General features: G+C 37.9%; 1 protein-coding gene across 3 annotated transcripts in view; it reads left to right on the forward strand.

Moving 5' to 3' along the window:
* Positions 1-23342, forward strand: part of TRIM33 (tripartite motif containing 33) — a 41856-nt gene that overhangs the window by 13358 nt on the left and 5156 nt on the right. Inside the window, exons 4-19 of one of the 3 annotated variants that reach the window (XM_069771259.1) lie at positions 419-551; positions 3627-3743; positions 7310-7424; positions 9333-9479; positions 9997-10114; positions 12177-12421; positions 12670-12834; positions 13696-13896; positions 15947-16079; positions 16980-17043; positions 17359-17518; positions 18619-18965; positions 19457-19580; positions 20585-20659; positions 21295-21447; positions 23221-23271. In XM_069771259.1, coding sequence (XP_069627360.1) covers positions 419-551; positions 3627-3743; positions 7310-7424; positions 9333-9479; positions 9997-10114; positions 12177-12421; positions 12670-12834; positions 13696-13896; positions 15947-16079; positions 16980-17043; positions 17359-17518; positions 18619-18965; positions 19457-19580; positions 20585-20659; positions 21295-21447; positions 23221-23271 — 2348 coding nt within the window. The remainder of the gene's footprint in view (positions 1-418; positions 552-3626; positions 3744-7309; positions 7425-9332; positions 9480-9996; positions 10115-12176; positions 12422-12669; positions 12835-13695; positions 13897-15946; positions 16080-16979; positions 17044-17358; positions 17519-18618; positions 18966-19456; positions 19581-20584; positions 20660-21294; positions 21448-23220; positions 23272-23342) is intronic. The other 2 variants (XM_069771261.1, XM_069771260.1) reach the window with 2 other exon arrangements.

Consider the following 23342-nt stretch of genomic DNA (forward strand, 5'->3'; position numbering starts at 1 on the left):
TGATAATTTAGAAAACCTATGGGTGTTTGACACTATCTAAGTTTGTGAGGTTTGATCCATCCTTCAGTGTGTCAGAGGTGAAATTACACGCAATTTAATCTTTAAACATGGGTACACAATCCTGGTGTTTGTGTACAGTTTTTACATTCTCAAAGGTGCCAGTGTCTTTTGAGTGTTCGTGATAGGAGAGGAATTCCTCCTTCTCTTTGAATACAATAAAGTGGAAACAACTATAAACCACTGGCACTGTAAATATTTCAGTGAGAATATATTCACGGTAACTTTAGGGTAAGAACAGGTCTGTAGTTGTCTTTGTCCAAATTCTTAGTTATTACTTAGCTTGGAAGTTAGTTGCTTTGCTCTTCAGATTGTCTAAATTTTATTTTAAAATGCAAAAATGGTTTATTTTTAAAAACAGAGGCCGTGGGAGCATCTGGTCAACGTCCTGTTTTCTGTCCTGTCCACAAACAAGAGCAGTTAAAACTTTTCTGTGAAACATGTGACAGGCTGACATGCAGAGACTGTCAGTTACTGGAACACAAAGAACACAGGTACAAATATTACCATGTCTTAATTCCTGTGGTGCAGTTTCTCAGAGGATGAAATGGCATTGATTTAAAACAGTTGTGTCATTAAATACTGTTGTATTTACTCTTTGTCAGACTGAAACGATCCCTTGCGAAGGAGAATCTGTGTGGAGTCCTGAAAACTTTAAGTGATCTGTTGGTTGAGCTTTTTCAAGTATTTTAAGAGCAGATTCAAAACAACATGGTCTGAAGCGATTTGGTGCGATTAAGGTGTTAACTTGCCTGGCATTTACCAGTGCTGTCACTCTATTCAGGACTTGAATAGAAATCGCTACAGCCCTGAACACTTGGTGCTGTAAAGAAGCAAAAGTGATATTGAGTCATGGATGAGGTAATTTTTTGAAAGGGCATATTTTATTATGCAACAGTCTTTCAATTTAGGGTAATTCTGTAAAAGGAGTTATAAATTTTGCCTCATAGATTAATGTGTTCTTCTAGTACAGACAGAAAAATTGTTTTTAGTTGTTGAAAGTTGCCTCATTCCAAGTAAAAAGAAATGATGGGTTTTGTTTCCAGAGCTTGCATTTCTCTTAGCTGTGAGAAAAAAGTTGGAACCTCTTAAGATACATTAAAACTTCCTGCTCTTTAGCAGCTCTGTCATATAGTTGTTTGAATGTTTGAAAAAGTATTTTGCAGTGCTATAATAGAGAATCTGGGGATAAATATGTATTTATCAGCCACTGCAGCACTGCTTTTCCTAGTCAGGCAACAAGTAACTTCTTTATAGAGGTGCTTGGCAGTACATTGCAATATTGAATTTAGTGTTGTGGGGTTTTTTTTAGTTTGTTTTTTTTTTTCTAGAGTAGTGATTACTTTCATAGACTGCAACAGCAGCCTAATGGAGAGCTTCTGCTTTTGAAATTAGTACTATTAAAATATTAACAACCTTGAATATTCTTGTTCCGTTCTTTCATAGGCTTGATCATAAATATCCTGACATACTTGTTCAGAAAGCGTGGTCTCCTAGGATACGTTAGCTAACTTTTTCTAGTTGGTTTCTTTGCACCTATTTTGCGCATGATGCTAACTGATTAACAGACGTATCTTGTTCTACTTACCTGTTCTCTTCCAGTAAGAGAAGAGAATACTTTGCTATTAACATGCTTTGTTGCAGAATATTCTTTAAAAATTGTTCTGTCTGCAGGTCAGTTATAGATGATTAGGGCGACTGCCTCATCTGCCATGAAGTTCACTAAATCATTGAAGGAAAATCATGCCAGGTGGAAACAAGAATTGACTCTAATCTCCTGTTTACTTCTTACCTGAAATCCTAATAGTTTGCACCAGAGGAGGATGAATCCTACCATTTCAGTAGCAATATGGTCTACTGTTCGGTTCAGAATTTCAAGTGAAAGAATTGCTGGTGATTCTGTAGACAGCTGACATTCTTTTTAGCAGCCTAATGGTGTGCAGTTCCTCTAGTTTAGGTAGTTTTCAGTCCACACGCTTTGGAAGCTAGAAGTACAATACAATATTTAAAAAAAAAATTTAAAAATTGGCTGTAGCAGGAGCTACAGCAAAATATTAGCAGTACTAGGTTAAGTGTAGATTTTTTTTCTCTTTAAAGTGGAAATCTGTTTTTCAACTTCATGAAAATAGTTTTAGCAAATCTGCAGATCTCCAAACATCACAAATTTTGTGGCCATTGGGCTTTTGTAATGCTACTTTTTGCATTATAGGACCTAAAATTTTGTGATGCTGTCTGTCTGCAAGAACTTTAGACTGTACTTAGAAAAAGCAACGTTCTAACATTAAGGCTGAGGAATCTAAACTCTTGTAGCTGAAACTCGTCTGTTGCTGGTATGGTACAAACTGAATGAACAGGAGCAGAGTCGTTTCTGTTGTGAATAGTGTTCTCTTTGCCGAAGTCTGTTACGGTAATTATGAGTAATTTGAATCAAGATACAGTGTTACCGTAAACTTGCTCATATATCCAAACAGTCTTTTCCTGTTAGATAAGATTGTAATGTTCTCCTAGATTTTGACAAAAGATGATGCTACTTTCTTTTTCAGTTGTGGTTGGGAGATAGTATTCGGTTACTTCTAATGCAGCTTATAAAATGTTTCACTTTAATTGTAAGAGTTTTCTGCCATTTGAATGTTGGGATTTAGTGTAGTGAAGAAGGGAAGACATTCTGGGAACCTAAGTTTTCCCTGTTGTTAACAAATTATATTTCAGAAGCACGAAGGTTACTTACTGCAAAGACAAGAAGTGGCAAGTGACTAATAAGAATCCTGGGTTTTGAGGGGAATCTTTTGATAGTTGAGCAGTCAATCAGAAAAGATGAAAACTCTTGAAGCTACTTAATTCCCATTGCCATTTCCAGCATAGGCGTTTTGCTTCTGTTGCATTGTTAATTCATCTTCTGATGCATAGTATGTTAGGAAAACAACTAATTTCATTATTTTCCTTCGATGTAGCTACTTGCACTGTTTTCAGATGAAGTAATGGAAGGTGCTTTTGATACAATAACTGTCTGGTTGAAGGGCTTGGAAGGGAATGACATGTTCTTCACTGGGAAGTACCAAAAAACAGGAAAAAAAAAAAAAAGATTTTTTTAATAGGAATATTTTCTTTCAGATTAATTCAGTCAAATATGAGCAGTATAATCTCAGCTGAAAAACTGTTTTTCTGGGACGGTGCGGGGGTTGTATCATTTAATGTGTGTTTAAGCTATTAGTGCATTTTCCTCATCTAACGTTAACAATATGATTTGTCAAACTCTGAAGTTTCTGGTATCTCCTTTAGCTGGTGTTCTATAGCTTCCATAGCTTGTGAAACAATGCAGTGCATTGTCTCCCTGTGTAATTGAAATTAATAAGTGATCCATAGAGGTTCAGTCTTCTGGATGCTTAGAAAGGATTTTATCAGTACTGAAACATTTTGCACACTGATTAGCATACATATACTTTTGATTTTTTTCCTGTGTGTTTTGTCATATTTTTTCAAAATCTTGTAGCTTTACATCTAAATTTGGAACCCTTAGTTTCAGCACATTACTCCTTGGTAATTGATATCTTCTTTTGCATGTTTAAAAGGTATCAGTTTCTGGAAGAAGCTTTTCAGAACCAGAAGGGTGCAATTGAGAACCTGTTGGCCAAACTTCTTGAGAAGAAGAATTATGTAAATTTTGCAGCAACCCAAGTTCAGAATAGGTAAGTACCCCCAAATTATTAACTGTAACTATTACATTGCCTTTTTAATGAATCACAGTAAGATGAATGATGGGACTAGAATAATACTTACATTTTAGTTGATTCTATATCCTTAGTTGTATTGGACTTAATTACTTTTTGTAATGTTTTCTTCTGTACAATACTGTGCATCTTTTGGAAGTCGTTACAAGAAACAAATGTCAAAGATGATGTCTTTTCTGGCAACTTTGAGTAGAACCAAAGATGTGACACATTTATTACACTTGGGGGAGGGGGGGGAAGAAAAGGAATAAAAAAGGCAAGGCGAACACATCTTATGGTTTCTGCTAAGTTCAGCTCTGGGCGACAGGAATGTTGTCTGTAGAGGTAAACAAATTTTTCTTGAAATATTTTTGTTCCATAAGAATGCCTCTGTGTAACAAAAACTTGTTTTGAAATTGAATGGGATTTTTTTTTGTTGTTTTTAATTAGGCAAACAAAACTTACAGTAATTATCTGAAAGGAAGACAAGCTTTTCCTTAGGTAGTTTCACTTAAGAATTCCAGGGTTAGCTTATATTCCAAGTCATATAGAACATTGAATATAGAAACAGAGAGAGCACGTGATCACCGCTGGCTTTTCACCCACTTCTTGTGATATGGTGTGCTGGAGGTCAGGGAATTCCACTGTGATTCTCAGTGGTTTTGTGAGCCTTCTGCAACTTTTAAGTCATTTGCAACATGCCAGATCATCTGGAAATCGGAAGTACAAGAGTAGAAGGAAGTGTACGAAAGATATATAAGGAGAAGTTCTGGTGCAGATTTTTAACTCCCAGTGGTACCATGTACATTAAAAAAAAAAAAAAGTTGTAAGGGAAAGAGAACATATGACATGACAGAGGCAAATGTGTGAAGATGGAAGCAATGAAAATGGAAATTTTTATATGCTCATTTGGCATGGAATTCTTTGAAGGGATCTCAAAGAGAACACCATCGTGAAGCAGGAGGACCAGCTGTAGAATTGTTACATGCTTGAAGATGACACAAACCTAGTTACGTGGGAAATAATTAAACTGAATGTCATGACCCGCACTGGATAGACCAGGGAGTTGTGCTGAATTCAGAATTCCCTCAGGGTAAATTAAGGTGAAACAAAACCAAACAATCAGTTAAACATTTTATTTATGACAGAAGCAACCTGAACTTGGGAGGCATAACAGTAGGTAGTGGGGTTTCTCACAAGAGGAATTGGCATGGAACTACCTCAGTGACCTGTCCAACCCGTGGTAACCATATACATCAATTCAGGGAAGAAGGAGATCCCTCCCGTTGGGTCAGGAGGTTCAGAGCAGACCCCCTTGCTTTCTAGACCCCTCCACAGAGAGGAGCCCAGGGGCAGCTGGATCCACTCCTAGTCCCGGACTTGGTCAATGGTTTATGTCTTAAAGGGATGAGGTGTAGGGATTATGAAAAACGAAAGAGAGAAACAAGTCAGAGAGAAAAAGGGGAAGAGAAAGATTTCACCAGTCCTGGGTCCAGTGTTGGTTCAGTCAGCCGAGGGGTCCAGTCCCAGTGGACACATGCACCTGGGGCTTCATTTGTGTCCTTTTATCATCCTTGCCCCTCCTTCGGGCAGGCACTCAACTTATTAGGCCAGTTAGGTGTCATGAACAGTTAGTGAGCCTTTGGGACTTGGGAGTTGTTTGGGGGATAACTTCCCCTTCCCTGCAGATGTGATCTCTTCATGCATGGTGAGCTGTCCTGCTTAGCATATCAGAACATCCTATCAAAATGGCGTGGTGAATTGGCCTGCTCAGCATATTAGAACAGCATTATCAGAACACTGGAGCTGTGTACCCTCCAGCAAGACCTCCCGGTGCTGATTGGCTTCTTTTCACCTGTGGTTCCTTGCTATGCAGTTCGATTTCGTTGTTAAGCAGAATTTGCCCCACCACAATATTTGAGACATTAACTCTTTCAGTCTCTCACACCGAAAGCTCAAGAAATGTCATAAAACATTCTCTGGTAAGAATTCAAGGCCAATAATGGGTGGTGCATGTATGAGTAACATTGTGATGGTTTTTTGCCTAAGAGTTTCTGGCTTCACTGAAAATTCAGTGAATTTCTGCAGCATGTGATTGGGTTAAGATCATGATGATCTGCTGAGCCAAATGGGTAGTGCAGGTGGGACACTAGACACTAGTTTGCTTTGACATGTCATTCAGTTACTTTGTTGAAGTAGGGCACAAAATCCGTTATCATATAAGGTTCAGAGAATGAAAAAAAAGTATATTACAATAATCTTGTCAGTGTTAGCAGATGGTATGAAATTGCCATCATATGTGATCATGAAGCGTAAAACAGTGTTGAAGGAATAGCTGCCTACTGGAATAATTGTTGGGTGCCAAAGCCAAGGATGGATGCCTACTGACTTAATGAAGGGTTGGTTGAATGTTTTTTGGAGTAGAAGACCAGGTTGTTCTGTCACGAAAAAGCACGTGAGTCTAAGATACCTTAAAGGGTGTATGACACCAACAATGAAGATCATTGTCAGACAAGTGAGCATTGGTCTTGTGATCATATCAGGATGAATGACATCACAAGTTCAGATGCTTGATCCAGTAGCAAAGCAGCCCTTTAAAAAAGGACAGTTTAAGTCTTTGCACTCAGACTGGCTCATGGCAAGGTATTGTGCTCTGACTCCTACAAGCAAAGTAAAGAATCCTGCAGCAACACTATGTTGTCATTAGATTAAGGCAGCATAGGATCAAATAAATCCAGAATTTACAGTGGAGTTTAAGAAATGCTGCATTTCAAATTCTGTGGACAGAGCTCAAGATGATTTGCTTGAGTCTGAAGAAGTTGAGAAAACGAAGACACTAAAACTGAGGAAGAATGACAATGATGGAAATGATGAAGAGGTGTGAGGTATATAAAACTGAAAGGCAGTAGTACTGAAGCACAAGAGAATAATGTAGACTAATGGCAGGCAAATCATTAGTGAAATGTTTATATCCTTATTGTGTATTGATTACAGGTATGTAATAACCTTTTTGTTACAAGATTTTCTGGAGGAGGTGGAGGGGTCCATCTGAAATTCAGGCTTGACTTCCTTTCTGGTTAATATATAATAGCATAAAAGTTTAAGGCATCATATATAAACTCTTCATAATGAAAGAGACATGATATGGAGATAAATATATATGTGTACATACACACACATGTGGTCTTGGCTGGGCATGTCTCTATGTGTGTTTGTGTAAACATATAAATAAAGTGTATAAACCACAAGGACTGTTTCATATTACTTTAAGTAAAACACAAGTTGTTAATTGAGATACTATCTTGATCTCAGACTGTTTAAATTTTTTTCCAAAACTGAAATTCTAGATGGCTTCTTTGAAAAAGTTGATTAATTATGATTTCTCTGTTAGAAATAAAACAAGCTATAAATTTTGCACTTACCAGAACTTCTTCAATACAGAAATTGCACCTTCACTCTTCAAGGGTGGGAAGATGCGTGGGGTGTTTAGTATATGGTGGCATAGTATAAAGTGACTGCCTGACAATACATTTCTCTTTTTTTAGGATAAAAGAAGTAAATGAAACTAACAAACGAGTAGAACAGGAAATCAAAGTGGCTATATTCACCCTCATCAATGAAATCAATAAAAAGGGAAAATCTCTTTTACAGCACCTTGAGGTACAGTTAAGAGAAAAAAAATAATAGTGTTGTTCACTCTTTCCAGTCCCCTATTGAGAACTCGCACTCCATGTTTGAAAACAGTTTGTTTGGTGTGACTGCAGGTGTTGCAATACTAATATTGCCTATGAATGGTGTGTTGGAGTTAAATCTCTTGTTTATCCTTTTGCTAGCTAGAGCCTGTGGCTCCTTTAGTTTTATGTCTATGCCTCAGATTCATTCAAAATTGGGCTCATCATAAAGGAGTGTCTGAAAATCTCCCTTCCATGTTTTGTTTGCCATATTTCTATATTATAACATAGTTCTAAGGTGTGTATAATCTATTCTTTCCCTCAAATAGCTTTTTAAAGTTCACGTAATATTAGCACTGTTATGGTTGAGCTGCTTCTTTTTGTCTTCTCCTGATACCTTGTCTAGAAGTTTTTCTGTAAATTCCTAGAGACAGGTCTGTGTACTTTGTCTTGAGCACATAACAAATTGATGCAATGTGTTTGATGCAACTTTACATCATTCTTTGCTTTGTCAGTTGTGCTAGGTCATTGTTAAAATTGGTTTCCCTCCTTTTGCTTTTATAGGGTGGTGGTAGCAGGGGAAGGGAGCAGGGAAGCATGCAGGGTAGTATTAATTTTCACTCCTAGTGTCATGTTGACTGCTTTGCTGTTAAGTCAGTGGTGATCTTAGTGGCAGTTGTTAGTATTTGTTTCCTCAGTAATTTTCACAAGTGATGTTGACTTCAGACAAATCCTGACCCTTTAAGGACACCTAGGTTCTCAAAGACATGGTAGTCTTAGGTATTTGTACATGAAGGTGTAGTGCTGGTATTTTAAGTTATATAGATTGGCATTGTAAAGGAGGCAATGACTTTAAACATACTTTCCAGCTAGCACATTCTGAATAATAGTTACATTCTGACTTCTATTCAGATCTATGAAAATTTAACTTATGATTACTTTTTCACCTGAAGAGAGGAGATCCATCATAAGAAGTTAGTTCATAGCATATTGCCAGGTTGCCATGATGTGACTGAAAAATTTAAAATCAAGTTAATTACAATAGAGGTTTTTTCTGGTTAAGGAACAGTTATTTGGCAATGAAATGAGTATTCCTGGAAGAAAAGACTACTTGATCAGGAGTGAAATAAGTAATTTGAAGCTGCACGAGTAAATGAATTTTGGGTTTTCTTGTTTACCTAGCATTTGTTACAAGCTAGAAAAATTCCATTGGAAACTCCTTTTTTGTGAGGTTGTAACAGTTGCCTAATCGTGTATTGTTAAATTTGAATCCTGAAGATTCAATACTGCAGCCCAGATTTTTAACACAAGATTTACAGCTGGCAGGTTATCAGAGGCTGAAGACTTCTCGGAGATGGGGCTGCTGAGTTTACCTGCTGTACTCGGGAGGTGTTTAGAGGCAGTTTCTGGTTGGCACAGGAGCTGGTGTTCCAGCCGAGTACCTGGGCCACCACTGTTGTTGTCTCTTCCAGTCGCTGCTCTGCAGCTGCTGTGGTGGCAGTTGCAAGAATGTCAGGGCACCACCCATTATGGAGCTGGCAGTTTCGTTGGGCCCCAGTCTGGGTCGCTCCCCCAGTTCTTTGTCATGTTGCTATGCCTCTGGCAACATGAGGAAGAGAACTGGTCTTGGTTTAGTAGCTGATATTTTCCTGGGATGAAGCAGAGGCTCTTCTCTGAGCCCACTACTTTCCCTGCACTTTGGTACTTCAAGGAAGAATGGTAGAGTGGAATAATAGAGAATTATTACTTGATGGTTCTAGCTGCTCTGAATATGAGCATTATTATAAGCTGCTTTGCTTGTGACATTTCTTTTTTCTGTAAGAACTGTGATAGTGGTTTACATTTTCCCTGATAAATCTGAAGCCCCCATTGTAATAAAGTTTTTGTTTCTTTGTAGAATGTAACAAAGGAGAGACAGATGAAGTTAATACAACAACAAAATGACATCACTGGTCTTTCGCGACAAGTGAAGCATGTGATGAACTTTACTAATTGGGCTATTGCAAGTGGCAGCAGTACTGCTTTGCTATACAGTAAACGGCTGGTAAGGAAGCATCCTCTAACTTGTCTGTACAGTACAGAGAATGTTTAGTCAAAAGAATTTTCTAAGTATCGTGTAGCTTCACTAGATTATACCCAAGGAAGAGACAGTGAGTTGTTCATGCTTCATTTAAAAAACCAAACCATTCTGTAATAATGGGATAAATTTTCTAACTTTTACACCACTTCATTCGTAAATTAAGGACTTAACAGTATTATCGTAGAAGGAATGGGGTCAAGCTCTGTAAAGGTACCTCAGTTGTTTCACTTGAGTCATTGCAGAAGTTGTATTATTGTGTAACAGTACTTCTCTGTAGTCCTCTGAGTTGAGTAAAAAATTAGTTGTACAGTGGATGATTTTCCTGGTGAATTGAGTACTTTCCAAGCTACTAAGCAAACTTGCTATTGACCGTCCTTGTTGGTGATCTGGCAGTCTAAACTTGTTGGGCAAATGCACGCTTCTTAACTTTCTCATTCTTTATTTTGTTGTCATCAACAGTCTTGTTTTTGTTTTCCATTAGATAACATTCCAGTTACGTCATATTTTAAAGGCACGTTGTGATCCTGTCCCAGCTGCCAATGGAGCAATACGCTTCCATTGTGACCCTACATTCTGGGCAAAGAACGTCGTCAATTTAGGTGAGAAAATTGTGTTTGTTTATTCGGTGTTACTTGAAAAACTAGACTTGAGTTGCGGGTGTTCATCCAACATGAGTGAATTGGAGTGCAATACATCTCTTAATGCAGAAGAACAAAACTCTATTGACATAACCCATCCAGACCTGATTACCCTCCTTATCTGCTCTGTTCTTTCTATTAGCAAAGCTTTCTCCTCAGGTTTTGGTTTCCAATGGGAATGGTTCTAGGAATGGCTCTTTTTTCCCCCTCTTAAAGTGGTTCTGATGGTTATAGTATAACACACTAGCGCTAAATGGGTGCTTCGGTTTCTGGAATAAGCTTTTTTGACAAGTAAATAGAATCAGTTTTGCTTATCTGAGTGTTGTATTTAGCTGTGTATGGAGTAATACTAGATGTCTTAATGTGTTGCAAGTTGCATGAACAAGCATAATTAGGAGGACTTGATATGAGCTAAGTTCATGGCTAAGTACCAAGCCAGTCCATGTGATTGCTGGAGAGGCAAGTGAATTAAGCAGCAGTGTTTAAGTAGTTTTGTATTCTAAGATGTCTGGCACATTTATAAAGGTAAAGAAAAACAGAGCCTCATAATGGGAGATACACTGCTGTTCCTGTGTGTGTGTTGCTTGCAACTGCCACATGGTAGGTTATGGCACCATAGCTGTAAGCTTTTATATCTTACATAGTTCTTATGAGCACAGCTATTTATTCCTTCTTTGCCCTAAAGCATTAGCTGCCGTGGGAGTTTGTAATAGTCTTGGTGAGATAGGAGCTTTGAGCGCTCATGTACTGCGTGACCACTTAGTGAAAGCTGGGATCATTGGACATTTGCAGTTACGATTACTGTACATTGCTGGCTGTTGTCAGATGCAGTAATAACGTGTGCTCTTTTAAGGATGTAAGGTGTTTAATATCTTAGCCTCTTTATTATTGCCTTATCCTGCAGCAGTGTGGTGTCACAGTTTTTCTTCCATATTAATCCCCTAATCACTTAAGCTTTTCAAAGAACAAGTTTTAAATGAGAGAAGAGGGGAGGTGAGCTAGTGGGGAGAGCACAGTGAGACAGAGGTATCTGCTAGCACCTGCTTGTGAACTTTTCTGTTGGATAAAAATCTATTAGAAAATCTGATAAAAATATCAGCTCTTCCTGATGCTTTTGTATGTACTTGCTTCTTGCTTAATAAGTCTCCTAGCTATGTTTTGGTGTTCCTGTCTTTAGTCAAGGAGGTTTATGTGCAAAATAAACAAACTTTTAATTGTGTAAGTAATGGTTTAAAATTGACACTATTCCTTCACGGGCAGTTCCTCAAGCAATTTTTGAGCTCTGTTTCTCTTGGAGATTAGTCAAGAAGGAAAAAGCAAGGCTTTCCAGCACAGAGCTTCAAAGTTTGTTTGACAGAGACCCAGGGCAGGTGGGGAAAGCTATATAGGAAACAGAACAGAAACTGTCAACCTCAATAAAAAGTGACATGCAGATTCCAATGAGTACATGTTCAAAGAAAAAAACCAGCATTCTGTCTTTTCCCTTTAAAAATAGGACTGGAGATAGCTAGAGAGGCAATGTGGTCCATTGCATTGTATCAAGGCAGGACTTGCTTGTAGCAGTGTTTTGTGTCGTGGTTGTATAACCTGTTCTTAGTCATTCGGTGATGGGATACTCTCCACTGTCCCCCAAATATCTTTTCCTGGGCTTTGCTTCCTTAGGTATAGAAACTTTATGCTCAACATGCTTTTTTCCTATTTTGTTTCTCATCTTGTCTGTTTGTTGTGAACACAGAGAACAGTCATTTCTGTCTTGTCTTCTAGGCTGTGCAGTTTCAGTTCTTTCACTCTTTCCTCACAGGTCATGTTTTTAGTTTTGCAATTTCTTCTTGTAGTGTGAGTTTTCTTTTTGCTTTTCTCGTGTATGGTTATGGAGACCTAAAAAGAAAATTTCCAACTTAAATTGCTTTGTTACTGCACCTGAGGAAGCTGAATTAGAAATATCTGAATATTCTGCGTTTATCAACCTTTGGATGATGATGGAGATTTAACTGTTTACTAGTTCTTTTTTTGTTTTATTTAGGTAACCTTGTCATTGAAAATAAACCAACTCCTAGTTACACTCCTAATGTAGTGGTTGGTCAAGCTCCTCCAGGAACAAACCACATCAACAAAGCTCCAGGACAAATTAATCTAGCACAGCTTCGACTTCAGCATATGCAGCAGCAAGTGTATGCACAAAAGCATCAGCAACTGCAGCAGATGAGGATGGGACAGCCAGCTGGGTCAGTTCCCAGGCAGACGAGTCCACAAATCTTACAGCAGCAGGTAAGTCTCTTATATGTTCTTATTTCACCTTTTACCATAACACCGAAACTTAAAATTGCCCTATCAAATATAAACTTAAAAAGCAGTTTGTAAATGTGAAAGTCTTTTGAAATTTTACATACTTTAAATGTGACAGCTATTGGCTTTTCTTGATGTTATGTAACTAGTAAACCTACTACTGTGGAAAGAGATTGGCTTCTTTTTTCCATGTTAAAAGCAAAAATTTTAAAAAACAAAAACCCTTGCAGCCTCCCAGGTTGATCAGCATGCAGACCATGCAGAGGGGTAACATGAACTGTGGGGCTTTCCAAGCACATCAGATGAGAATGGCTCAGAATGCTGCTCGTATACCAGGAATACCACGCCACAATGGACCACAATACTCCATGATGCAACCTCACCTTCAAAGACAAGTATATCCTGTGTACACGCTTCATTTGTGCCATTGTGCCAAACTTTCATTACAATAGATGATACCTCCAGCTGTAAATGTGTTTCTGTAACACTTATAACTCACAGCTACACACATTTATATGCTTTTTCATGTTGCATACAGTACTGTGACATTTTTGCTGAACATAAGAAAATTCAAACCTTAAGAATAAAAGTGAATTGTAATGTTTGTATTGCATTTTAGTTCTAGGAAACAAAACATTTCCTTTTTAATTTTTGGGTGACATTCAGCTTTTGGGTTTCTTAGAGAATAGTCAAGAATAGTGAAGTTCAAAGTGATGTAGTCAAGGGGTTTTAATGAAACCAAATTCTGAAGCGTTTTTAAATTCAAACTTGAAGCATGATGCAGAGCTCTGCATACCATTAAGAATAAAAATTCTTGACAATGAATGTTAATGTGACTGGAAAGCCAAAAATGACTTTATAATACTTGAAACAGTTACTCTTTTCTTAAAAAAAAACAAAAAAACAAAACCAAAAAAAAAATCGTAGACAGACATGGACTCTAAAGTTGTCTTTGGAGGAAGTAATTGCTTTAAGAAAAATATAACTATATAGGAAAATAATTTGGTGGAAGTTGTGCTCTATATTTAAATATCTAGCCACATAAAGTGTTTTTTCTTTCCAAGTAATTAAACATAGCAGTTGCTTTGCATTCAGTGCTATCAGGTTATGTTGATACAAATGTGAGTTTATATGTTGTTGTTCCCCCCCCCATTTTTTGTTGAGGACTATCATATAATGCACATGTTGCAATTTTACATACAGTGGCTGTCTGATTTGTCCGTAATGCAGTCATGGTCTCTTTTCTTTTCCTACAGCATTCTAACCCTGGGCACGCGGGGCCTTTTCCAGTTGTTTCTGTGCACAACACCACTATTAATCCAACTAGTCCTACTACAGCAACAATGGCGAGTGCAAACCGTGGTCCGACAAGTCCGTCCGTTACAGCAATCGAACTCATTCCTTCTGTAACAAACCCAGAGAATTTACCTTCCCTGCCAGATATTCCGCCCATCCAGGTCAGTGGAGAAGATCAGGCACTTACACTGTGGGTGAACTAATGATTTGCTTTCCTTTCTGTATCTTTTTTTATTTGGATACCAGTACTTGTCTGTGGAATGGTATAGTTAGTTATCACTTAAAGTTGAAGAATTAAAATCTTCAGCCTTTGGCTTGGGCATGCAACTATTTTCACTATATAGGGCTGACCTGCTTGACCTGTGTTAACCTTTAGATTAATGAGTATTTAATGGCTGTCCTATAGTAAAATTCATACTTAGATTAGTTCAAGTACTGTGTTCACTTCCTTTCTTCCACAAGATTATCACATGGGAAGATACCACTATAATAGTTGAATAGTTATGTATGTCGAATGCCCTGAATGGTAATTTATTCAGAGTTAAAGTTGCCTGGCACTTCTCTGTGATGTTCCTAAACATAACAATTAAATGCAAGAAGTACAGAGAAAAGGTGTCCCACTGCCCTGCTTTTCTCTCTCCTCATGTTTCCTCTCTACCCCAGCAGTGTAGCTGTAATCATTTCCTTGTATGCAAGAGGCCAGCATTTACATTAGCGTTGGATCCTGGAAGGTGCTGCAGAACATTTAAGCTGGCCACTGTGATTAGTCTTGAGCCGTGGTGGTGTCTGCCTGGAAATTCTTGCCTGCACAGAGTGTGACTGTTTGTGCTTCTGTAGTGTTCACTTCATCTGCACACTGTTGGTACTCACGGCCTTGGAACTGCAGTGTGTGCCCTTTATTTTTTGCCCAGAGAGGTGGTAGATAGTACTGCACACAAGCTAGGTAGATTTTGAGGAAATCAGGCTCATTTGGAGATGTCAGAAGCATAACTTAATGTATGAGTGGGGGCAAAGGAAGTAAAAGTAATGTTTTCTGCAAGAGTATTTGGGAAGCCACAGGGGGGAGGATGATGACTTCATCTTCAGAACAGAATATTTATGTTGAAATGCCCATGTGAAGCACAGGAGATTTGGTCATGGTACAGGAAACAGTCACCTTAAAAACAAAACCTAAATTTCATCCAAGCAGATGGTCTGCTGTAATATCAATAGCTACTTTTTAACTCTTAATCTGTAGTCATGTTCAAGGGTTGTACATTCAGTTTTCTCATGAGGCTGCAGGTAGTTTGCTAATGTAAGACTAGTGGGGGGAAAAAAAGGATCACATCTCTGAATGTGATCGATCTACAGTGCTGAAGCTTTGTTTAGTCATTAGAACAAAACACAAGTATAACTAGTTATGACTGGTTTAGCTGTACGTGTCTAAAGTTCATGATACACCAAGTTAGAAATAGTTGTTAGTGGGATAGTCTAAAACATAAAGGTGCAACTTCTAGGTGCACTGGAAATGCAGAATTCTGTTAAGATACTCTTTTTAATACCTCTTCATGTAATAGCTGTTAGGGATTTTAGTTGATGAAAGAGTTGGCTAGGAAGCTATTAGACTTTCAAGTTGCTTGCACGGTCATAAAAACCCACTTTGAATACAGTGTGTTTCAATACATTATTTGCAGTTACGCAGTCTTGCGGTTAATGGCTTTAAGCAGTTAAAGTAATAGGGTACCTGTTTCCTTGTTTTTAATAGATACTAAAATCTGTGTAAAAAGTGAATGGGAGGGAGGGAGACTTCACATCATGCTAAGGAAAAACAAGTTCGTGGTTTCCCTTAATATCTTAATTGTGAAATAACTCTTGTAACATTAGTAATCTGGTAGTTCATATGACTAACAGCATTTGTATGACTAACACACTGAACATCTGGAAAGCTGAAAGTCTGGAATCACCTAGAGTAAGTGCAGCCTATGACCATGCTGGAAGAACTCAGATATTTAGGAGCTTTTGAAAAAAATCTTACTTTAGGTTTCTGACTGTGGGTTTCTGTTCTGAAAGACTGATCTCTATGACCTGACAAAAATGTTTGCTGATGTTCTGAATCCTTGAAGGGATAGTGAACAACTCCGGTAAAGATACTGGTCATAGTTTAAAGATGAGGAACTATTAAGAAACTTTAATTAGACATCTCTGATTCAGACTTTTGTTTTTGCTTCTTAGCTTGAAGATGCTGGTTCAAGTAATTTAGATAACCTTCTAAGCAGATACATTTCAGGCAGCCACCTACCCCCACAACCTACAAGTACCATGAATCCCTCCCCAGGACCTTCAGCTCTATCTCCAGGGTCATCAGGTAAATGTGATGGGTATTTCTGGTATTTAAGTTGAAAATGATTACCTACCATTTCCTGCCAAAAGGGAAGCGATATTTTGTTAGTTTAAAATTTATTTTGCTCAGAAAGAAATTCTGGAAATTTAAATTTTACTCTCCTTCAGAAATATCTTTATAGTAACAAAGTGTCAGCACACGAATACAGTATTCCACATACATGTATAGACTATATTTTTGTCCTATGTTACCACAATCCTTTTTTTCTTTTTTTTTTGTGCATCAGAGGACATAGTTCAGTTATTGCCCCCAAATGATGACTGGCTAGACCATTCTGTTAGTGACAGAATCATTTGAGCAAGGTCATTCTAAATACAGCCAATTGATGATAGAGCTTTCGTTGTGCATGTGAACAAATTAAGTCACCAATACCTAATGTTGAGTTATTTAAACATTGAAAATGTCCATTTCTATTAGTAAGAAGCTGATTTCGGTCATTTGATACCTGTTTCTCTTGGTCTTCTCTCTGCAAGATTATTGTAAGATTCTGTGAATGAACGGTTGCGGCAGTGGAACTTACTATATTTCTCAAAACCTGCATGCAAAACGTACAGATTTTCTTGATTTCATTGGTGGATGTCAGTGGATAAAATTTGAGGACTTAATGGGCTGAGGGTATAGCACTCTTTGGATTAGGTGAAATAATTATTGGGCCTCTAACAACAGTGTGTTGTCTGGTTTTTTTATTTGATGTGGTGTGCTAGACCTTTGCTCTGACCAAACGACTGAGAGGGCAGCTGACTTGTGTGAATTATTAAATTGGGATATTCTAGCAGCACTTCTGGCATTACTCAACACTAGTCATTTATTTTACTGCAGAATGTAAATTTGTACCAAGTCAACTTCTATGCTGCTTCTTTGCAGGTTTATCTAACTCCCACACTCCTGTGAGGCCACCTAGTACCTCCAGCACAGGTAGCAGAGGAAGGTGAGTATGTTACATTAACACTGCCAGGCTGAAACATCAGACACGAAGAATTAAAAAAAATTAATTGGCAATGGGTCAATAGGGCTTTGATATAACTGTGACCCAGTAATAGAAAAATGCTTACAGGAAGAAGATTGATTTTTTTTTTTTTTTTTTTTTCCTTTCTTTCACTATGATTCTCTGCTGTCTTGTGAACTTGAGCTATCTTGTAAATGTTCTGACATGCTTTGCCTTTGAAATTGTTCAGGAAACGGTCACTTAAATGTCTTTGCTCTGATGAGTTTTCCTCTTACTTATATGCTGGTATCTTTCTAGCTGTGGCTCCTCGGGCAGAACTGCTGAGAAAACTAGCGTTAACTTCAAGTCTGACCAAGTGAAAGTCAAGCAAGAGCCAGGGACAGAGGAAGAGATATGCAGTTTCTCAGGAACAGTAAAACAGGAGAAAACAGAGGATGGCAGAAGGAGTGCTTGCATGGTAAAGTTAGTTTGTGCAACAGTATGTTATGGTTTTCTTAGCAGCATGCTTAAGAATTTGGAAATAATAAAGCAATTTTACTTCTAAGCCTCATATTCTGTTAACAGCCCTGAAGACTGAGAGATATTTTGCTCCCTGGCAGTATGTGTGAACGTTAAGTGTAGGCCAGCTTGAGTGTTGAGCTGTCTCTTCGTAGTACTGCTAAGACTGCCAGTTACTGGGGGTTTGTGACATAGGTACCGATAAGGTGGCAGTGGGACTTGGACAGTAGCTTGCTGGCTTATGTTGAACAAATAAACATTAAATTATGGCAGATGTTTCCCCTCCTGATTTGGATAGGACTTGACCTAGTGATGTGGATGCAAAACACACCCAGTCCTTGTCAGTTTTCTGTATTATGACAGGTAGTTGCATGTTGAAAGTAGTCCGATGGAAAACAGAACTTAATCTCAGTTTGGTCCATGTTGAGGACTTTATTGTACCCTTTAATACTATGATCTGCCAGACACAGCGTAGTCTGTTGTGTAAATTTTATCGTTAGCTATTAAAATCAAATACCACCAGCAGTGTAGTGTGTTTGCTGCTTTTAATCCCTAACTAATAAAAAGCTGTAAGTTACCCTTTGTTACTAGTTCCTGAATGCTCATACGCATGTAATTACATTGAGAAATCTTCAACCAGTCAAAAGTTCTTATACCAGAGCATAAATAAAATATTTATGCAAGTGAGCATTTTTCAGTGTTTCCCAGCTATGCTTGATTTAATAGGATTGTGTACTGGGAGCAGGGTGATGGATTTGAGGATTTTTCCTAATGACAGTGAAGGTATATTTTTAACAATTTTTCATTGTGTTTGGCTTGAAAGCTTGTTTATCGTGTTATATATCAGTAGAAATGAGTCTGTTCTTGAGAGGATGGACTTGTGAAAAAGTAGTTTTCAATACTGTATGCTACTCAGGTCTTCATGATGATTTGCCACACATTTTGGGAAGTGAGTATAGTATCTTTAAATGGTGGATGGCTTTTGACTTCCAACATATGAAGAAAGATGCCCTTGTAAAATTGACTCTCTTTGATTTTCATGTGCTACTTTCATTTCAGCTTAGCAGTCCTGAGAGCAGCTTGACACCACCACTATCCACTAACTTGCATCTGGAAAGTGAATTAGAAGCATTAGGAAGTCTTGAAAATCATGTAAAAACTGAACCAGCAGATTTAAGTGAAAGTTGCAAGCAGTCTGGACATAGCCTTGTAAATGGAAAATCCCCGGTGCGGAGTCTAATGCACCGATCAGCTAGAATTGGAGGAGAAGGCAATAACAAAGATGATGATCCAAATGAAGACTGGTGTGCTGTATGCCAAAATGGAGGGGATCTATTATGTTGTGAAAAGTGCCCGAAGGTGTTTCACCTGACTTGTCATGTACCAACACTCCTCAGCTTTCCAAGGTACCAGAAACAGTGTAGTAGTTCCTGAGAAGAGCTCGGTGGTCTTACTCATATGGTAGATTGCAACACAGTACCAAAACTGGTGTTTCATCCTGAACATCAGCTAGTTCTGGATGATTTCTTGACAGTAAAAAAATGTGACATTTCAAAGGCCTGCCTGAATTGTTTTGTGTGTAACTGGTCAATGTTTATCTGATAAACACATGGTCTCTCAAAGTGTAATTCTGTTATGTAAAGTGCATTTTAAAGTCCTGGTGAGAAAGGTGTTTTAAAGTATTAGAACATACTTGGGAGAGGAATATGAGGGCAGGAAAAATGGCCTTGACTGGCAGAATTCTCTTGAGCTTTAAGTTATTCCTTATCTTTGGATATCCAAGTCTTTACTACAGTACAATGTGAATGTGTAAAAGCTAATGAAAAAATCTTTGTAGTCATCACTGATGATGCTTTGTCCCAGGAGATCTGGAATAATTGTGTTCATTTCTGTTTAGTGGAGAGTGGATATGTACATTCTGCAGAGACCTGAGCAAACCAGAAGTAGAATATGATTGTGACAATTCACAACACAGCAAGAAAGGGAAAACAGCACAAGGCCTGAGTCCTGTGGACCAAAGGGTATGTCTCAGATCTGTAGGAATCTGTTCCTAGAAAAAAGTGCTTTCTCACACTAGTAGTCCCCCACTGTTTCTTGAAGATGTTTTTGCTGTGGCTGCAGCAAACTAAATATAGTTGTGGCTGTTCCAAAAAAAACCAGAAATGAGTAATGAGATTTTTCTTGCTGTGACCACATATATAAGTGTTGGTGACCATGTGGGAGTGCTCCATTCATCCAGTAGCTAAAATTTGCATGTAAACACATATTCTGTATTTAAATGCATCCTTTAACATGCATTAATCTCTTCAGTGTTCTTAATTAGAAGTTCTTTGCATTTAACATTGATATAACCTTCATAAAATAGTTACCTAAGTTTCGTATGTTAAGCTTATGCTGTGAGAGGTGCTAGAAGTATTTAGGTGCATTCTTGTGGAAGGTGTAATGACCTTGACAGTCAGAATTTATTTTTAGCTTTATCAATCAGCCTGTGCATAAAGAGTTAAGAGTTATCAAATCAAATTCCTCCAAAGGAATTGCAAGCAAAGGAAAGAAAAATATTTTAAGAGGGAATTCATAGAAACACTCTGGCTTTGGTTTCAAGTTGTTTAATTTTGTCTTGTGGGGAAAAGGATAAAAGTCTGCAACTCAGTCCTTTCCTGTCACATGCAGTTATGGTTGGACAAAAGTGGCTGTAGTTGGTCTCTTTTTTTTTTTTTTTTTTGTTAATTTGACTGTACATTAGTATGTCTCTTCATGTTTGACTTTAGCCCTACGCTTTTGTTTAGGAAGAAGAAAGCAAAAAGGGAGTATATTTCTGCTATGTGAACAGTAAGGTGGTGTTCTGCCCTCTTAACAATGCCCTCCTAAGAACTCGACGTTTTATAATTAAGCTTGTGGGGATTGTATTTAAATTTTCTAGTACTAAGCTGCTAAAGTATAAACCTGTTTAAAATAGGGAGATATGAACTTCTGGGCTGAGGATAAATTAAAGATATTAATGTGAAGCTGTTTATCTTTTTGTAAGAAATGTGAACGTCTGCTGCTTTACCTGTATTGTCATGAGCTGAGCATTGAATTTCAAGAGCCTGTCCCAGCTTCGGTGAGTCTCCTGAAAAATAGTTTGTGATTTATTTTTGGCATAACATCTCTAAAAGTCTAGAGTTCGGGAAGGAACTGACTGCTTTTACTTGAAGCATGTTGCCCTTGATCAATCTAAAATTTCTGGCAGTCATCCAGTATTTCATGATTCTGAGAGAGACAGAAGCTGATTCTGTAGCTTCTCCATGCAGGGGCTCTACACCCAGTCTCAAACCCAGGTATTTACAAGTACTTTCAGTTAGCAGTTGTTGAATTGGAAGAGGATGTTTCAGGATACCCATGAAATTCAAGATGCTTTAGGAGATTTTTGTGGTTGTTTTTTTTTGGGGGGAGGGGGGGGAGCGGGACAGGACACACCATTTTTTAAATGAAAGGAGGAAAGAAACTGCTTTGACTCTTCTGTTTTCAGCTGTAAAAGAAGTAACTATAACAAAAAGCATTACCGTGCTATGATAGACACTGAAGGTTAGAAAGAACTTCTTCAACAATTTGAGGAAAGGAAATTGTTCTCGCTTGGTGAACATGGATACAATGCATGATGAGATTAGCTGATTGATACTTTGATAAGTGAAGAAATTCAACTGCTGCTGTGAACTATGTAGTCATTGTAGTAATAAATCACTTTGTTTTTTACAGATACCAAACTACTATAAAATTATAAAGAAACCAATGGATTTATCTACAGTGAAAAAGAAACTGCAAAAGAAGCATTCTCAACACTACCAGACTCCTGAGGATTTTGTGGCAGATGTCCGGTTGATCTTCAAGAACTGTGAAAGGTTTAATGAAGTATGTTAACTTCCAATCTGTATACATTTTTTTTAGATTAAGATTTATTTCAACATGGTTATGCAGCTTCTCCAATTAAAGGCTCTGCTTCCTGTAGTAACTTCTGCTTATGGTGCAGATGCTGAATCAGGCATTTAAAAAACAAACAAAACAAATGCAATTACAGAACTACCTCTCGGTTTTAAATAAATGGGGAGATCAGGCGGAACTTTTAAAGTGCATTCACTGGTGCAGATATATGACTAAGGAGCAGGGTGACCTTGTTACTGTACATCGAATAGATTGTAGAAGTGCTGAGGAAGTGTGGTAATAAAGACAATCAAGCAGTCCTTAAAACTGTCTCAAGCTATACAGATAATTGTTCTTACAATCATGAAACATGGTAGACCTCTATTGAAGAAACGTCCTGTACTGAGGAAGAGTGCCTTTCTGAAGAATATTCTGTTGGTTCTAGTACCTCTTGCAGGCTGAATCCAGAAAAGCATTGTGTTTGTTATGGCTAGTATTAAGCTTAGTGCTTTAGCTCATGGGTATTTGGGCTCTCACAAAAATCAATTTTCAGTAAATAACTTTTGTATGGAGTCATGCTTTTGATGAATGTGGAAAGTTGACTTATTTTGCAGTGAACCCATCTGATAATGAAATATTTGCACTTTACATGTGAAATGTGACTTGGGGAGATAAATTAGCTAAATGTTAATATTAGGTGGAGCAATGGAAAGAATATTCTGATATAAAAAAAAATTGTGGTATTGTGCTGAAACAAAGTAGGAGCTGAGATAAGGGCTTATCCTTGTTTCCTTGAAGCAAGGATGACAAAGCCCTGGGGAGAAGGCATCGCAGGGAATGGCTTTCTGCTGATCTTAGAAATGCATAAAACAGCCAGTCTTTTTCTGTAAAATGTAATCTGAGTTTTGCAGTGTTTGGACTGCATTTCTGGCTCTGTGAAGAAGTAAATTGTAGGAAGTACACAAGCCTACAATTAAAATCTCAACTGTTTCACAAGTACACTAGTGAAAATCAAGGTTAATGATGTAATGCTGTAAATGCTTACTAGCATTTGGGACTTTGACACCCCCAACTCCCTTATGTCTCTATATTAGGTGGAGGTTAATGAGCACTGTGGAAGAAGTTGCAATTATGTGAACTTCTCAATCAAGGGAATTAATGAAGCATCTACTGTAGAGGAAAACATGCTGCAGCTCTTAGGGACAGAGTAAAACAAGGGAGAAAGGATTGATGGATGTGTTTTGTGTTGATTTTTTGTTTTTTAAAAAAATTGTTTCAGACTTGTCTCACTGTTTGAAATACTGGTTCATGGCAAAAGATGAGTCACCCTCACCCCTCATAATAGCATTATGTCTAGTGCCTCTAAGCCATATGCTTTTAAAAAATAGAAATCAAAGTGTGGTAAGACCCTCAAGAAAGAAGTCTCATGGAGCACTTCTCTCTAAAGTGAGACTTTTCCACAATAATGCCCAGGCAACTAAAACTTGTAATGAAGAAGGCAGTCATGAGTAGAGCGCAGTTTTGAAAATGACTGGGAGACATTTGTACAAAGGTTGTGTGTTTTGTTGAAGGTTTATTTACCTCATGTCACCCTCCTAAGACGTGTTTTAAACCTGCTTCCGCTAAGTTTGAGAACTAAAGAGGTGTAGTCCATAACAAACTGTTTTGTTGTTATGGCTGACTTTAGTCATCCAATCCTATGCAATCTCGTAACTTTAGAAAGGATTATAATTTCATTTTTTTTGACTCTGGTATCCTTTTTAGATGATGAAAGTTGTTCAAGTTTATGCAGAAACACAAGAGATTAATTTGAAGGTAAGCGTTTCAGACCATGCACACTTGGTGAAGGGATGTGCATTTCCAACAGGTGAATATTCCTGTCTTCT

This window comes from Haliaeetus albicilla, chromosome 26 (genome assembly GCF_947461875.1).
Source record: "Haliaeetus albicilla chromosome 26, bHalAlb1.1, whole genome shotgun sequence".
NCBI classification, from domain to species: Eukaryota; Metazoa; Chordata; class Aves; order Accipitriformes; family Accipitridae; genus Haliaeetus; species Haliaeetus albicilla.